At 43.7% G+C, this 17,921-nt stretch overlaps 1 protein-coding gene across 3 annotated transcripts in view; it reads left to right on the top strand.

Annotated features, from left to right (window-relative positions):
• Window positions 1-1,604: 1,604 nt before the first annotated feature.
• TBC1D9 (TBC1 domain family member 9) overlaps window positions 1,605-17,921 on the top strand; it is a 54,860-nt gene continuing 38,543 nt past the window's right edge. For all 3 annotated transcript variants that reach the window (XM_086611366.1, XM_086611365.1, XM_086611364.1), the window contains exons 1-2: window positions 1,605-1,731; window positions 17,571-17,681. In XM_086611366.1, coding sequence (XP_086467492.1) covers window positions 1,605-1,731; window positions 17,571-17,681 — 238 coding nt within the window. The remainder of the gene's footprint in view (window positions 1,732-17,570; window positions 17,682-17,921) is intronic.

The following is a 17,921-nucleotide window of genomic DNA, read 5'->3' as shown; positions in this document are numbered from 1 at the left end:
TGAAATTTCTTCTCAATGTTATAAGAAGTTTGCTTGTTCAGAGATTTTCTTTAAAAATACTACCCCTCCTAAAAGCTTCCAGTTAGAAGGACAAAGTAATTTCAACAATACTAAAATTCAAAATAATCTGATTCTATGATGAATTTGGAAAAGGTGAGTAAACTTTTCTGCATTCCCATTTAGACTGTAGTATCCTGCCTTAGTGACAATGACGAATATTCCCCATGGTGCAGAGGGGCCAACAACAGTACTATCAACTTTTAAGCATCCAGCAGACGTGACCACTTCCCTCCCCTGAACTTTCTACCTACACCGTAACAGCTGCATGACCACTGCCATTTCTCCCATGACTGTGTATCCGTCTCCACACCGTGAGCGCCAGGTATCCAGCTCCAGGCCAGCATCAGGTGGTGAAAGGCTAAATGCTACTGTAAAGCTATGGCCTGCGTATGAAAAGTTTGTGTTTGGACCACGGTTTTAATATGTTTTTTGGAGTTTAATTTACTCTTTAATAAACTAAAGATAAGGATCTGATCAGATAGTAACAGTTTTCTGACTAAAGGTAGGCCAGTGAGTCAAACTTGGAAATCAAACTAGTGTTCAGAGCTGCGAGGGTACACAATGTATTATCTCTGTACACTACTACACCCTCTGAGTGTGCTTGGCACGTCTGCCAAATATATCGGTTTATTTTAGGGCTTTTCAGGCCCTCCAAAGCTCCCCCCAATCTTAAGTGGCAGGTACCGTGTGCCCCCTTGAGCAGCAGAGGTGATCTTCACCAGCAGCGCAGGATGGCTCCCCGCAAAGCCGAGGCCGGAGCCCTCCTCTCTCCCTTTCCACACCCAATTTCACAAACTCCTCTGAGCCACGGGATGAAACGGCCCCGAATCGTTCACAGCGGGCGGTTAAACGGGGGACGTAACCGCGTTTCCTCCCCAGCGACCCTGCGGACTAACGCCGGGGGACGGACCGCCAACCAGCGGTGCCTGCTGATGGGGCAAAGCCCCTTCGGCGCCCCGCGGGATGCGCGGGAAGCACCGCGACACGGGGCGCCCGCCGCCTGCAGGTACGACCCGCCGTTACCGCGGTAGCCCCGCCCCTCTTCCCGGCGCGCGGCGGCCCCGCCCCACCGTGCGCGCAGGTGCGGGGAGCGCGGAGCGCGCCGGTCCCCCCCCCCACCTCCCCCCCCGCACCCGGCGGGCGGAGCGAGCGGCGGCGCGCGGCGTGCGGGTGCCCGGCGGCTGCCGGCGGCTTTGTGCGGGCGGGCGAGCGCGCGGCGCGGCGCGGCGCGGCGCCACCGGCGGCGGGGCCAGGCCGGGCCGGGCGCTGATGTCACTGCTGCCCGCGGCGCTGCCGGCGCCGCCGCTCCTGGCCGCTGCGGCCGCCCCTCCGCGCCCGGCGCTGGGCGGGTAGGCGGCGGGAGCCGCGGGGGCATGCGGCTGCCGCTCGTCCGTCCTGCGCCCGCCGGTGCCCGCGGGGTTGCGCCGTCCGCCGCCGCCGCGGCGGCCGGGCATGGTGGCGTCTGATGCGGACGGTGCGTGCGTGAGTCCCCGCGCCCCGCAGCCAGCCGGCCGGTCGGGCCGGCCTTTGTCTGCGCCGGGAGCATGTGGGTGAACCCCGAGGAGGTGCTGCTGGCGAACGCCCTGTGGGTGACGGAGCGGGCCAACCCCTACTTCATCCTCCAGAGGAGGAAGGGGCACGGAGGCGATGGCGGCGGCGGCGGACTGGCGGGTAAGGGCGGCGGCGGCCGCCGCCGGGGTCCCGCGGGGAGCGGGGCGGCGCCGCGTTTCGCGCCGGCTCCCGCGGTGGGTCCCCGCCGGCTGGGCGGGATGGCGGCCCTCGGGGAGCGGCCGCCGCGCAACCACCGTGAGGCGCGGCGCGGGGCTGCAGGGGACCCTCCCCGCTCCTCGCCGCCTTCCCGGGCCGTGCCCGGGGGAACCGGGCGGCCCTGCCGCGGCCGAGGGCGGCGGCCGGTGCCTCGCACGGCGCTGCAAGGCCGGGGGAGCCTTGGGCGCCTGGTTGGGGTTCAGGTGCGGGGCTGCGCAGGATGCGCGAAGGTCTCCCGGAGCATTTACGCACCGTGAGGCTTCGTGCGGGTGATCACCGGTGTCCGCTGCCTTCCCGCATCAGGGGGTGACTTGCCCAGATGCTTGCGGGGTTTCATTTTGGAACCTCGAACAGGCGTTACTTCAAATAAGACCGCGTCGTAATTTACGAACGCGTACTGTGGGAACAGATTTGCCTCGGCTTCTCCGTATTCTTCGGGATGTCCTTGGGAATGCTTTGTTTTCCACCGCTGCAACCGGAGACACTTCTGTGTGTGTTTGGGTCATATGCGTCTTGGTCTCTGTAACGCTGCGCGTATACGTTTGGAGAGACTTCTCATTGTTTTTAGGCAACACGGATGCCTGCCTTTGAAACTGGAGATATAGAACCTAATGGTGGTACCACCGCTTGGCAGAAAACAGTCAAACTCGTTCTCTGAAAAGCTGTGGTTTCTTCCTTACCCGCTTGCATTGCAAGTACTTCTTCGGGCTCATCAAAATAAGCACACGGACTACATCTATGTTTGTTTCAAGGTCCTGTGCGTGTTTACCAGGAGATTAAGTCTTTCTTCAGCCTTTGAATGCTCTATGGACTTGTAAACAGTTTATAATCTGAACTAATGCACCTCTCTAAAGTGTGTTTTCATGTAGGCCCTTGAGATCTTCAGTCATCTTTAGTGCTGTGTGTTGATAAACCACCTCATTCTTGCGTGGAAAGTGACCATCAGCCACCTCACGTTGACTGTAGATTTTCTTTTTTTTTTTTTAATATTTTTAATTGTGGACAGTGTTGACAAACCCGTAAAAGAATTTCTTCCCTTAAAAGTTTGCCCTCACTGTGTTTACTGAGGAATTCTTTGCAGGCTCTCTTTCTTCCTCTGTCTTACTGTAGGTCATCTGACAAGGGATTAGAGATTGTTTGAGATACTCAAGACAATTTTCCAAACATTTCTTAGTTATTGGGGAAACATTTTGAGAATTTGAGATTTTCTCTTCAACTTGTTTGCACAGTGCATGTATACATAAGCCTTCTTCCACTTGTATGTGTAATAATCTGATTGATGATACCACTGTGCAGTTGGAGAGATCGGTTTTGAAGATTTAGTCCTTGAGTGGGAGAAGGATCCATAAATGTGCACTCATTTTTTTGTGAAGGTCAGATAAGCTGGCAGCTTTTGGTGGGAGTTCAGAATATAGAAATAGTTCTATCTTTGTTTCTGCATTTTTTTTCCCCTCTTGGAATTTAAGTTTTTGTGCGCTGTATTCATTATTTTAGTTCAGCCTGTATAGCGAATATGATTTAGAATGCAAAAGTTCTATGCGTATTTCAAAACTGCTTTCCATGTAGCTTTTAGTAGTGTTTGTGCTTTGCCTGAAATTGCAGATGTTGTGGCCTTGAGGTAGTACCAACAAGTAGCTAAACAATTTCTAGGGCTTTTGTTTGTTTGTATGGGGAAGGGCTGGAAAAAAAGTTGTGGCTGTTTTCAGTATGTTGCCAGAACCATAACTAAACAAATACTCGTTACTAGCATGCAGAAAATTCTTAGTGCTGTCATTTTTTAAAGGGCTGTATGGGAACTCGTCAGACCTTGTCACTTTAGGTCATGGGGTTTTGACAGAGTGGTCAACAAAAGGTAGGTGAAGAAGAAAGGAAGGGATGTAGAGTGTCCAGGCCACTCCCAGCTTGGTAGGCACGGTAATAAGTGGAATTTAAGATTTTTTTTTTTTTCATGGAAATACTGGAATTTTGCACTGGTTGTTCTAACAGCTGTGGTCTACCTGTTGAGGGCCAAGGCAGGCAAAGGAAGGCAAGGGATTGTTCTTGGTAGGTAAGACTGTTTGAAAGCAAGTTATTGAGAGGCCTCACTGATCCTGAGGGTTCAGAATAAATAAATCTGCTGAAATGGTCAGCAGGGTAATGTTGTTTGCAGTAGTGATAGCATTTAGAATGACCCTGTGGAAGTTCTGTAGATGATATAGCTCTTGTGACAGAGGTGGAGGTTACCAGGTCAAAAGTAAAGAAACTTGTGGGGTTTTTGCTGTGTTTTTTTTTTTTTTTCTTAATTGCCCCTTCTCTAAGGACATAATGCTGAAATTTGCTCAGATACAATAAAAAAAGTTATCCACCCATGAATGTGGTATAAAATTTGTCCTGGTTACTCTGTGGGAAACCAGATTATGTGTCCTTGAAGTTGTCTAGAAATATTGTATGCAAGATTTTTCACTGTGGTGGGAGTAGTCTGAATTGATGTATGCAAGAGAAGATGTAAATACAGCTGTCACTTTTTTTTGTGATCTAACTTCTGCTGATTTGTACTCCCTCCTTATTGACTGTTGAAGTCATTTGTCTTAAATTATGGCATGACAGTTGACTCTCAAATTGGTGAGTCTGTGTGCTTGATGACATGAGATGACTTCACTCTGTAACTTAAGCAGTGGTTCGACAACGAGAAGCATTGATTCTCTGGCATTGCCCTCGAATCTAGGTTTGCTGGTCAGCAAACTGAGGCGGGTTAAGTGTAATGCCCTTCTCACCATCTGCAAACATGTCAGACTTGGAAGAGCTTACGTTGGGGCCACATCGTAGTGTGGTTGTGTTGGCATAGCTGAAGGGAGAGAGTGCTTTCCCCTGGGCAAATGGGAATGATGAGGAATGGCTGGGGACAGACCTCTTCAGACAGCACTGTGGCTGGATGCTGTGAATGAAAACGTGGCTGAAGGCTGATGATTACCCTTGCAGCAGCTCCCAGGGTCTCGGTGTTACCTGTCTTCCATCACTCACTCACAACCATCCTGTGGGCAGAGGTTACCATCACCAGAGCAAAGTCAGAAGACTGGATCTTTTAGGTCTTTCGACATGTCTCGGTCTAAAGCCAGATAGGTTTATATAGCCTTGGGGGTGAGTGAAAGTAATTCCAGGTGGCTTTAATTTGAAGCAGAAGAGCAGTACTCACGTTACCTCTTCTCCTGGGTCCACTCTGAGTACTGCAACCCTTTGCAGGAAAAGTAGCATCAGTTTTCTTGGCCTCGATTTATGTAACTTAGTTGAATGGGGAAAGCCCTCTTATTTAAATACTCATTCGAACTTTGGAGACACTTTCTGCAATTATTTTAATACTAGATTGTAACAAGTTAGAAGCATCATGATGATCTTATGTGTTAGGGCAGTGCCTAATTAGTGAGTCCCTAGAAGTAATCTCTGCTAACAAAATGTATTTGGTGAATAGTTTTCTTAAGGGATACAGCTTTTCTACTAAGCAGTGTGAATCCCTTTTTCTACTGAATTAAGGCCTGGACTCTTTTAAATGAGTGTGTCTGTGTCAGTGCCAGTCACATCAATGTGACTTTCCTTTGTAAGCATGCCTTCACTGAAGAGTTGTTTGGGTTTAGTTTTCCTTTTTAACAAAAGAAAAATGGGAAAGACTTGTAGATGGGATTTTAAATTGTATTTTCATAGCTATTCTTCAAACTCGCATTGTCTTGCATTGCCACGTTAATCTTCCAGGACAAGAGCAAAAAATGTACTTTCCTGCTTTAAAAGTGGTTGATGAGCTTTTTCCACGATGGAATTTGGTTCATGCCTTGCGCATAATGCCATGCCTGTATTTTGTTTCTGTGTGACCCTGGCTCAAGAGTTTCATCTTCCTTTTGTTCACCAACAGGGGAAGAAGTCCTTCCTTTGCTCTTATGACTTTTCTCAAAGGTACTGGGTGTTATTAACCCTCTCCCCTTTGTACCTATTTTGCCTCCTGCCTGTCAGCTCTTTTCCCTGGGCAGCCTGGTGGTTTGGCCTGTACGAAATACTTCCTTTTCCAGAGGGATCCAGTGTGTTCCACAGCAGCCTACATCAGCTGAAGCACAGGCATTTGGAGAGAACATGAACCCACATCTCTCCCATCATTTCGGCACTGTGCCCTGTATGACCGCAGTACTTCCATGATCTTGAACATGTTGAAGTTTTGTGAATAACTAAAAGCTCATGTTTTTGAGCTAAGTATATCTTGCATTCTGATGCAACAAACAGATTAAAAAAGTCTCTAACTGCTTTCTGCCGTACTGTGGTAATGCTCATCAAACTCTTTTACTTGGAAGCAATATTGCAAGGAATTAGTGCAACTAATAGTTGAGGGCAGAGGAAGGTATCCACTTAGAGCTTACGGGAAGAGAGATCGGGGGTGTGGTACAATTAGCTTGTGACTGCTGTGCTCCGTTTGTGTGTGAAGCGGAGGTGAAATTCTAAGTAATTTTGTTTAGAATGAAAGATCTCTTTGAATCCAAAGGCAAATAAGTAGTTCTTAGTTTGCAAGAACTGTTTTGAGGAGTGAATTATTTTGCAGGTAAGGTGTTTATGCTTACAGCTGGGACAGCGCATGTGTGAGAGATTGAGTACGAGTTTGTCTGTCCATGAGATGTTGCTGAAGATGATTCAAATGCTTAAGCAGAAGAGAGCAGATGGACATTTTCTGACTTGTGGTGATAAAAGAAGTTAATGAAGTACCATCTTTCTCCCCAGATATTTTTGCAGAAGGAGTTAGCATGTAATTTCCACATTGTAAAGGCAGAAAGGAGAGTTTGTGAGCTCGGCTCATTTTTAATAATGTGACAGTGTTCTAACTCAAAACACTTTTCTGGAGCCTTGCTGGACAACACAATTAGTAGCTCAGATTTGGAGGTAAGATTCTATCTTGTTCTCAACCTCTCAGTTCAGAGGATTGAGGAAGAGGTTGCTTGAAAACCTGTTTATACCCAAGATTTAGAAAAGCATTTGGCCAGTGTATCATATGCTTGATGAAAGGATGGTTTGTTCTTTAACAAACTTGACACTTTCTGTCCTCGTTGACTCCAACAGTTAGGGTTTTGCGTGTTGAACTTGGTACACTTGAGTGGAAAGTATGTTTTCTGATACTTGAGCTACATCATTTATCAAATGCATGCGATTAGCATAACTTACATGAGTGGTCAGCCTATCCGTCAGCTTTCCATGTTCATTTTGGCTCATGGGGTGGAAGATAGTCTCTTCCGCTCCGCTCTGTCATTTGGTGTCACTAAATTGGCTCTGATGCTGCTGAGCTTCTTGTTAGGATCTGCTGTGGGTGTGTTTGCTTCTTCACACTAGTAGATTTCCACTTCAAGAGGACATGCAGATGTGTAGGGTTGAACTGCTGTTTGATTCTCCAGATTGACTCACCAGTCTTTCTGTTGGATTCTCAGATGCTTTCACAGGTGCTTAATTGGAAAGTGTCTCATTTCCTGCCTAATACTTCTCTTGATTGTCAGTTCTTACAGGAAATCCACTGTTTGCACAGATACAGTGCCTGCGATGTTGCTTGGCGTAGCTCTGGTTTCTGTACTGTAATGCTTCCTGGTCAAAGACTTTCCTTGATGTTTCTTCGTTTTTTACACTTTGAGTAGTGTGACCCATCAAGACCTCTGAGCTGTCATTTGCTGTTTTTACCTGCTAACATAGTGTTACTGCTTGACCCATGGAATTCAAGGATGGCTTACTATTTCTCCTGAGATCTCTGAAACCCTGTTGGAAATGTCACACAGGATCTCAATATAGTAGGCAAAAAATGTCTAGGCCTCTTAGTAATTTTCTGTGTTATACCAGAATTTGTATTGCTTACAGGGAATTTGATACTACTCTCTTGTCCTACATTGAAAGGTATAGAGAAAGTAGCACTTCTTCACATCATTTTCCATATTTCCATAACTCCACTATCCAGTTATGCATCCTTGTAAGAATAGAGAATCATAGAATGGTTTGGGTTGGAAGAGACCTTAAATAAAGATCATCTAGTTCCAACCCCCCTGCCATGGGGCAGGGACACCTTCCACTACACCAGATTGCTCAAAGCCTTATCCAACATGGCCTTGAACACTTTCAGGGATGGGGCATCCACAGCTTCTCTGGGCAACCTGTTTCTGTGCTTCACCACCCTCAGAGTGAAGAATGTCTTCCTTAGATCTCATGTCTTCATTAGGTTCTCACAGGCCTACCTCTCCAGCCTGTCAGGGTCCCTCTGGATGGCATCCCTTCCCTCCAGCGTGTTGACCACACCACACAACTTGGTGTTGTCAGCAAACTTGCTGAGGGTTCACTCGATCCCACTGTCCATGTCACCAGCAAAGATGTTCAACAGCACTGGCCCCAATACTGACCCCTGAGGAACACCACTCATCACCGATCTCTGCTTGGACATCAAGCCATTGACGGCAACTCTCTGAATGCAACCATCCAGCCAATTCCTTATCCACTGAGTGGTCCATCCGTCAAGTCCGTGTTGCTCCTGTTTAGACACAAGGATGTTGTGCGGGACAGTATCAAATGCTTTGGACGAGTCCAGGTAGATGATGCCAGTTGCTGTTCCCTATGCACCAGTGCTGTAACCCCATCATAAAAGGCCACCAAATTTGTCAGGCAAAATTTGCCCTTAGTGAAGCCATGTTGGCTATCACCAATCACCTCCTTTTTTGTCTCCATGTGCCTTAGCATAGTTGCCAGGAGGATCTATTCCATGATCTTGCTGGCCCAGAGGTGAGACCGACTGTGGCCTGTAGTTCCCTGGATCTTTGTTTTTCCCCTTTTTTAAAAACAGGGGTTATGTTTCCTGTTTTTCAGTCTGTGGGAACTTCACTAGTCTCGCACGACTTCTCAGATATGATGGATAATGGTTTAGCAACTTCATCTGCGAGTTCCCTCAGGACCTGTGGATGCATCTCATCAGGTCCCATGGACTTGTACATCTTCAGGTTCCTTAGATGAACATGCTCATCTCCTACAGTGAGAGAATATTCACAGAGATCTGGGCCTTAGTTTCAGTTAGAGTTCTGTAGAATTAAAAAAGGTTCTACAAGGTATGTCGTTACTCTCAAAGGCTTTTGAAAGGTGTTTGAAACACACGTATTCTCATATGACTGTTCTTGTAAATATTTGGTACAGACAGGATCCACTCAGCTTTCTCTGTTCTTCCCTAAGATTTGCGACCTCTGCTTTTTTTTTATGCTTCGTAGTATCACACTGTGCATGGCTTTTTCCTGTGGTAGATGAGTTGTTGCTGCCACTGACTGCTGAAATATGCTGATACAAAGTGTATAAAGGGCTGTAAGCATTTGACTGTGATCTTGCGCTTTTTTAGCTCTTTGATCACTCATCATACTTTTGATGTCTGATCAATGTTGATGTTCAGTAATCTACGTTTGCATTTTGCCCTTAAATCTGGTGCTGAGATGAGCTTCGGTTCTGGAGGACTTCTTCAAAATCTTTCCTTTTGTTTTATTTTCAAAAGAAAGGTTGTAAGTATTCTCCAGGCCTGATTTCTGATTGTTCTTTTTTTTTTTTTCTTTTTCTGAAGTTTCCAGATAGGAGTGTATGAATTCCTACTAGAGCAGCAGCAGCAGCTGACTTACTAGTCAGCTAGTAAGTTCTTCATGTGGTTTTGTTTGTTTCCTCATAGTCTTGTCTTGTGCTTCCCCTCTGTGTTTTCCAATATTTTATTAGCCAAGTTCTTAGGATTTTCTGTTCAGCATCATTCCTTTCGCTGGTAAAGTGCCTCCTCTGATAGCTTATTGAAATGATCTATCTATTCAGTCAGAACAGTTAGAATTTGAATAATTTTTTCCTGAAACTATTGCTTCTCTTCAGATTTAGCTTATATTGGACCATGCTGTGCTTCAGGACTGTGCCTTAGTTCAAGCTGGATTTACTGTGCACGCTTCAGTTCTCAGTTTGTACCATTGATTTTGTTGGCTGGATTCAGTTTACGATTGTTTTTCTTAGTTCAGGGATGGTGGTAGTTGGCCTTTGGTTTGGGTTGTTGTTTGTTTTTTTGTTGTGTTTTTTTTTTTTTTTCAATTGCTCACTTACTTGATTTGTACTTTAAGATTCAGATAAATTCTATAAGATTATGTTGGTGCAGGTGTAGTTGCTTTAAATAAGTTCTAAAAGCTGAAAGTCTAAATCTGGTCAGATTTAGGTTCGAGTTAAGATACAGATTTTTATAGGGATAGTCATGAGTTGTTTGGGCACCTTGACAAGTACTGTGGTAGCCGTTCAATTGCTGATCACTTTCAAATGAAGATATTTGGATGGTAATCTAATTCAATCACAATTGTTAAACTTGAAGGGAGGATGAAAGCTTTATCCTTTGTTACTGCTTTATCCTGCACTGGTCGAGCCAGATCATCACATTGGCCTTTCCTGAGCTTTTTTTTTTTTTCAAAGATTAGTGATTAGGTTTTCAGTCTTCTCTCATTTGTATTCATCAGCCTGAAGACAGAAAAAGCAAGTACTGTTTTTGCTGCTTGTCTTGCTAAACGTCAGTAGAGGGGCAGTACTTCCTCACAGTCAGTTTCACTGAGCAGTTTGAAAACTCCTGTGCCAGGAAAACAGTGGCTGGGCAAATCCAAAAATGTATAAAACTGCATTGGAAGACAGAGGGAGCAGCAAAGGCAGGCACTGGGGAAGACTTAACACATCTTAGGCCTTAATTTCAGAGGAAGAATTTGATTTTCTCGATACCACAATATGTCCATATGAGCCACTGCTATATAACTCACATGGGAAGACGGTTATCAAATAAGAATTTAGAGGTTATTTTGCTTCCGTTCATATGAATGAACACCTGTAAACCAAAACTGTATAACCCTTCTTAAAGTTCCAAGGGTGGTGTTCACAAGAGAGAAGAGAAGAGATTGTTTCCATGCTTTTGTGGATATTATTACCGGGATTGGAAGTTTAACGTTGTATTTATTTTTGAGTGATGTATAATGTTTACTAGTAATTTAGGCTCTCCCATGAAATGAAATAGATAGACTTGATCGTCCTCGTTCAAAGGATTTGTCTGTAGTATTACCCCTGGAGTTGAGATTGTTGCTCTAGGTTTAGTTTTGACAGACAAGTAATTGGATGACCTCATCATGTAATAACAAATGAAAGAGCTAATCACTTAAACACGTGGACTGCCTTGAGAAAGAATGGAAGAGTAATGATTCATTACAGTTACTAGGAAAACAACAGCTTGTGCTGTATCTTTTAGCTATGTGTCATTATGAGTTACTGTTTTTATAGTCCAGGAAGTAACACTTAAACTTTAGGAAGAGTTTGTTCATTGGCCGTGAAATCAGTACAAAACTGAATCCTCAGGGTGCAAATATGACTTAAGTCGACCCTATTGATTGAGGCTTTCTCAGAAGTCAACTGACATCTACAATCCAAGTAGGTCGCTTGGATGTTTCAGATTTAAGACCAGAGCTCACTGTATGTCCATCTTGCTTTAGTGGAAAGAGAAGGGTTCATCAGCACACTTTAAATACTGGGACCCGTTTAAGCAGTCTGTGTTTCATTCAGCGTTGGAACATCACGATGCCTGTTATGAAAAATTCTTACTAATGACACACGTGACATAGCAGGTTTTCCTAGTTGTGGTGTTGAGCTCATTCACAAATAGGCTGCTGACATCCGTGGGACTGTTTGGGTGACTAGCTCATGGGCATGACTCCAAGAGTCACAGTCTGACCTGTGTTAAATCTTAGCTCTTTTGGAGGATATACTTCAGTGTTTGCTTTACGTGTTAGAAAGATGTATGCTGTTTAGGCATTTTTAAAATAAAAATTGCTTAACAGAAGGTGTCCTGAAAGACTTTCAGGCTGTGTAGAGCTGGGGGAAGGATGTGGTAGGGCAGGGCTCAGCTCTCAGGAACTGGGTGCATAACACATGCTTGTCGTCTGGCAAACTGGAGGAAGAGAGGGTGTCCCTGGGGGCAGTCGTCAGGCACAACAGTGGCCCCAGCTGCGGAGTGACCTCCTTCCAGCACTGGCAAGGTTTGGTGCGAGTTGCCCATGACACTGAACAACAGATGTATCACGGGTCACTGGCATGTGCTGAAAACACCTCGGGTCTGGGGACTGCATGGTTAAACCTGAATGGGAAGTGTCACTGTCTGATGGTGTGCTGAGCTTTTTAATAGTGTTTGCTGTGCAGCAAAGCCATGACTGCTGGTTATTTTTAAGGTCTGAAGTGTCATTATTAAATATCATTCATAAACAGTAAATAAATTGGCTTTAGTGTTTTAATAAGGGGCACAAGAAGTAATACGTAATCCAGGTCTTCACTCTGGAAAATGTAATCCAATTTAGTTTGAGAACCCTGTGTATTTTAACAGGTAAAACACCACCGGCTCATCAACATAATTATGTACGATTGCTGTCAGGGGGACTGTAGAAAGGTGATAAAGACTACTTGATCTTTGTGGTTTTTATTTAAATCAAAGCATGACTTTTTGTGAAAGAGGGTTACTGTTTGTCAGTAAAAAAATCCTTTTGTAAGAAAAAGGATTATTCATATGTAAGATGCTTAAACTTGCTTTTTCTTGAAAAACACCAGTAATTGGTGTTTTACAAAGAAGCTTGCAAATTTTTATGAAAGGTAAAAAATTAATCTCTAGTTACATCTTGAAAGAAAGAGGGAGGAATGTTCCTGCAGCAAAGGTCTGTGCCACAGATATCCAAGCAGCTGAAAATATTGTGACTTATTACAGCTGTTTGAGTCCATATGTTTTAAAGTGTGTGTGTTTTCAGTGTTGGTAACTCACAGTGTGCAAAGTTGATTCTACTGCAGGTCATCACTTGATTTCATTATCGTTTGTGGGCAATTTGTAATCGGTCTGGACTGTAAGCCATCTGGAATGCTGGTCTCCAAAGAGTGGAGAGTGCAAGCGGTGCTTGGAAGAGTCTTAACTGGCTGAATCAATTCGCACAGTTTTCAAATCAAGATGGACCTGCCTTTCTGGAAAATATCCTTTGGTCAGATAGAAATAATTTGGCTTAAAGGGGGTCTGCGTTATGCAGGAGGTCAGGTTTTGTGTGGTCGTAGTCCCTTCTAGTAAAAAGCAGTTTGAAAATTGGTTGCTAGTGTAAGGATGCAAGTACAGTACATCATAATTTAATGCACGTATACAGACTTCTAATCTGTATCCTTTGTGCAACGGTTATAGGCTCCCCCTCCAGCTTGTGAGGCACAGTGGTCAGATAAGTAGAATGTATGATTTCTTCCTTCAGTGTAAATCACATCAGGTAACTGTGAACTCCTTTCCAGTAATACCCTCTAGTGCATTGTATGTCCTTCCAGTAACATGACGCAAGAGCAATCGCCCAGGCCCCCTAGCCAGTTGTGGCTTTGTGTTCCCTGGCTTTAGACACTACATTTCACTGCTTTTCCTCTGCTAATACCTATATTTTACAGAAAAGAAAGGGAATATTGAACGATTTTCTGGAAGTTTGCTTTAGAATTCAGATTTGCAAAAGAGAAAGCTAACTTTATTCCAAAAGTCGTATCAAACAAAACAAAGGCGTTATCCCTCCCTTTTCCCCTCCTGCCCTCGTATATAGGTATGGTTGCTCTAGATATTTGGCGTGTGTGTCTGATGGGACTGTTCTGCAATATGAGGCTACTTGTGCGTGAGTGCCCTCAGGATCGGGGCTGTCTTCAGGTAGCCAGACGCTAGTCCCACAAACTTTAACACGTGCTTTAAACCTTTGCTCTTGAAAACTGCTCGCTTGAACAAGGGCTGGTAGATATAGTATTCTTACATTGAGTATTCCTTCCCTTATTTCACTATGTAGTCAGAAACCTGATGAAATAACAGGAAAAAAATTTGCAATTGGTAGAGTTGCATGATTCTAATCTAAGGAATGTGATTCTTTGTTGCCTGTTCTGTTTCTATAGAAACTTTCTGCTACTTACTTCTTAATCATGTCTCAAAAAATACTTGCTATATGAAGAATTAATGAACAGTATTAAAATAAATTGGTGTTTGATTTGTTGTGGGTTTTTTTAAAAAAAATTATTATGATTACTTCATGTAGAAATTCCTCAGAGAAATTATCAATTTGAACTGCCGTGATTTCATTCCAGTTGCATCACGTCTGCGTTATTAAAAAAAAACCCGAACAAATACCCAAACCCAAAAAACAACACTGACCTACTATGCAAAATGGAACAGTTCCTGAAGGACAGCAGTCGGGTGTAGCTGCATGATTGCAAGAGTAAATACTAATTGGCTTTGATGTATATAAAAACATATGTTATTTTTTTAAATATCACATGTATCATCTATCAAAACAGCTATTTCATTATATAAGTAAAATTGTACTGATAAACTGTCTGTTGCAATTATTTTGGTAAGCTAGACCTCGAATTTCCATGTGGTCTTCTGCAGTTCTGTGAATTTTTTTCCTTTAACCTCACTGGGTGGATATTTCTATAACCTTGCCATTGCTGAAAAGGCACTGGGCAACTCCTACTTACTGCACCAGAGGAGAGTATTCTTTCTTTCCTTTCCCTTGCCTCCTGTCTGTTCTTTCAGTGCTGGCTAGTCTCTTTTGTTTTTTTGGTTGCCTTTTTTTTTTTTTTTTTATGATGCTTTCCACATTTCTTGCGTACACTGTTCTGTATTACATCGTTCCTGTTTGATGGGACAGGAGGATGTCCGTCTCCTATCTCCCATATCTCAGGGAGAAGAAGGCAGGATGGAAGGAGGTAAGATGAGAAGCTTCTCCTAGCTTGATGTTTCTGCACAAGTCAGTAGGTTTGTTCTGGCTCCCCGACCTTACCTGTGTATCCCAGTTTTCACAGCTGCAGCACCCTCCTAGAACTAGTGGCAGAGTTGGTTGGCAGGACCACCCACACACCAACAGATTTGGAAATACAGCAGAAGGAAAGAAACAAGCATATTTTTAAAGATTACAGGGACTCAACAGCGTATCTGTACCTCAGAGAAGATTGCACTTGGCCAGCATACAACTTTATTTAGATATTACATCATGCCTCTTGCATATTTAGTACTGTCAGTAGACACGTGAAGCTGCGAAGCATGCAGAATCTTTGGCATGAGCCCTGCTATGTGTTTGCAGCAAACCCAGGTGAGTAAAGCAGTGAGGCACCTGGCTTGGTCTGCACTGCAGTTGGGCAATACTCCTGAGCTCACTAGCAGCTTTAAGAGTTTGAGGATCTTTGCCCATGGTTGAACCACAGATGTGCTCTCTGGACCAGGGCCATGCTGGTTTTGTGAAGCTAGAATGGAGAGTATATTTAACAGAAAAACTGGTTTAAAGGAACAGTATTTTAACCTACTTCAGTCTGCTGAGTTGGGAAGGAGTCGAGGTGGGCTAGGAGTCTAGGAGGGCTGATGGAGGGTTGATCAGAGGCAGCCTGTCAGTGTACACCAGTAAGCAAAATGCATGAGAATGAGGGTTTAAGATGGCAATAGGAACAACTAAAACTAGTTAGGCTAATGAGCATTGGGGTGTTTTACATTAATATTTTGTGTTCGTATCCTCTAGTCAGCAGGCAGCTCTCTAACACTGCGTACAAATGGCCTGATGTGTTCTGTCCTGGTTTCCACTGGGACAGAGTTAGTTCTTTTTAGTAGCTAGAATAGCTCTGTGTTTTGGATTTAGTATGGGATTTGTTATGAGAAGAATGTTGATGGTGTACTGATGTTTTCAGTTGTTTCTAAGAAAATCAAGGACCTTTCAACTTCCCGTGTTTTGCCAGCGTGCAGGTGCACAACAAGCTGGAGAGGAGAATAGCTGGGACAAAGGACCCACAGCTCCTGCCTTAGGATTTGAACTTAGACATAGGATCGAGGGCCAAATTGGCCAATGGAGCATTCCATATCATGCAGCATCATGCCCAGTATATAGATAAGAGTTCACTGGGAAGTTTGGAATTCTCTTTTGAGGACTCTCTCGGAGTTCTCTCTCTCTCACTTGCTCTCTTTTCGGATCTCTTACTTGTCCGGGATTGCGGTGTTGGGACTTCTATATTTCAGAATCACTTGCCAGAATGGGATGGGCGCTTGTAACTGGATGGTGAGCAATTATACTGTGCATCGCTTCTTTGTTTATATTGTTATCATTTTTAGATATTATTTTATCTTTATTACTTTAAATTTTATGTTATTATTATTAAATTGTTCTTATCTCAACCCATGAGTCTTCTTCCCTTTTCCCTTTTAATTCTCTTCCTCATTCCCTGGGGATGTGGGAGAGTGAGCGAGCAGCTGTGTGGCATTTAGTTGCTGGCCAGGTTAAACCATGACAGTTGTTTCTCATGTATTTCAGAATTTTTGGATTAAAAAATGGTGGATATTGATGTATTGGACAGGAAGAGATGGCATTTGATCTGGTCTGTGAAGATCTGTAGAAAACAAAATGCAAATAACCATAGAACGGGGAATACAAAAATCACTGATAGGTGGCATATTTCCAAATATCAGTTTCATTTTGGGTTTAAGGGATCTACTAAGATGGAAAATGGGTAATGCTTTTATATCTTTGGGTTACATAAAGCAGATCTGAAAGAAGAACAGCGAGAGAAACAGTTCAACAATTCTTCTGTATCAGTTGTGATAGTGCAGAATGAGGAACTAATAAAACTATGACAGTAAAAGATGAAAGCAGAAGATTTTAACAGGAGTGCTTTAGAATTGTTTTTCGGTGCGTGTAGTTTATTTCAGCTGTGTAAAAAAAAAACCCCCTAATTTCTACCCCAATAAACATTTACAGTAAAAAAATCTTTGAAAAAGTCCATCCATCTGTTTTCAATATGTGAATTTGCTGAGAACTTCAACATGAGAATTTAAATCTGACTTCTCTGCAGGGAAAATGAAAATTCTTTGTAGGGGTGAAAAGGGGGAAAAAATTTTACATCTTTTAAAAATAAAGAGGGCTTCCTGTGGGAGAGAGGTTGGGGGATTGGAGGTTTGGTTTGTGTGTGATTTCTTATAAAAATAAGATCTAGAATTTGTGGAAACATTATAGAATCATAGAATGGTTTGGGTTGGAAGGGACCTCAAAGATCATCTAGTTCCAACCCCCCTGCCATGGGCAGGGACACCCTCTGCTACTACTAAGTAAATATAGTTAGGAATTATTGGTAGCATTTGGTATGCAACTGTTGATGGCCCCCTCAGTAGCAAAGAATTTTCAAAGCTACTTTGGGTAAAACAGTATGGCTTTGTCTTTCATCAGTATCCTTTCAGCTGAAAAAAAGCTCGACTGTTAGGCTTTTTGATCCTTTCTACCCTAAAGAATCAGACCGTTAAGTAGCATAATTATTCTTGCTGGAAGTCTTAGTTTTTCCTAAGACGTTTTTCCTGACATTTGAGTTTTGAAGCCTTCTAGGGTGTATTGTCTGGCATTTTTTGTTGATGTTGTGGTGGTTTTTTGTTTGTTTGTTTTTCCCCCGGGGCTCCAAAAGTATGTATAAGACACAGAAAATAACTAAGTAACTTTTAAATCAGTGTGTATTTAAAAGTTAAAGTCTTGTTGAAACTGAAGATTTTTCCTCTTGAGTCACCTTCCCTCTTTACAACATGAGGCAACAAGTGTGGAGATGAATAGAGAGGTCTGCATTTTGCTGTGGAGGGTGAAACGGAAGATGGAGGGTGTGCTGCAGAGCCCCTCCTGTGGAATCTCGGATGATCCATCACTGTGTGTTCATCAGAATTTCCTGTTCCATAGGTCTCCTTGTGGGTACTCTTGATGTCGTGTTGGACTCCAGTGCCAGAGTGGCACCGTATCGAATCCTCTACCAAGCACCAGACTCCTTGGTCTATTGGACTATTGCCTGTGGTAAGGACGAACATACTGACATATGGATTTTTATTCTTCCCGAGTACTGTACCACATAACTAATAGAGCATCCTGCCTGCTGAGCACAGTCATTTCAGGACAAATAAATGGGTCAGGATGAAAACCTGCTCTGGTGGTTAAATTAAGAAGCTCCAGAGCTTCTAATATTCAGACCTCGAATGCCAGCATGTTTGTATGTGTTACACACAATGACTGAGTAAAACCAAAAGTGGCCATAGA

Source organism: Tauraco erythrolophus, chromosome 5 (assembly GCF_009769465.1).
Source record: "Tauraco erythrolophus isolate bTauEry1 chromosome 5, bTauEry1.pri, whole genome shotgun sequence".
Lineage (NCBI taxonomy): Eukaryota > Metazoa > Chordata > Aves > Musophagiformes > Musophagidae > Tauraco > Tauraco erythrolophus.
Note: the sequence above shows the minus strand (reverse complement) of the source record. Positions and strands in the feature narration are given on the sequence as shown.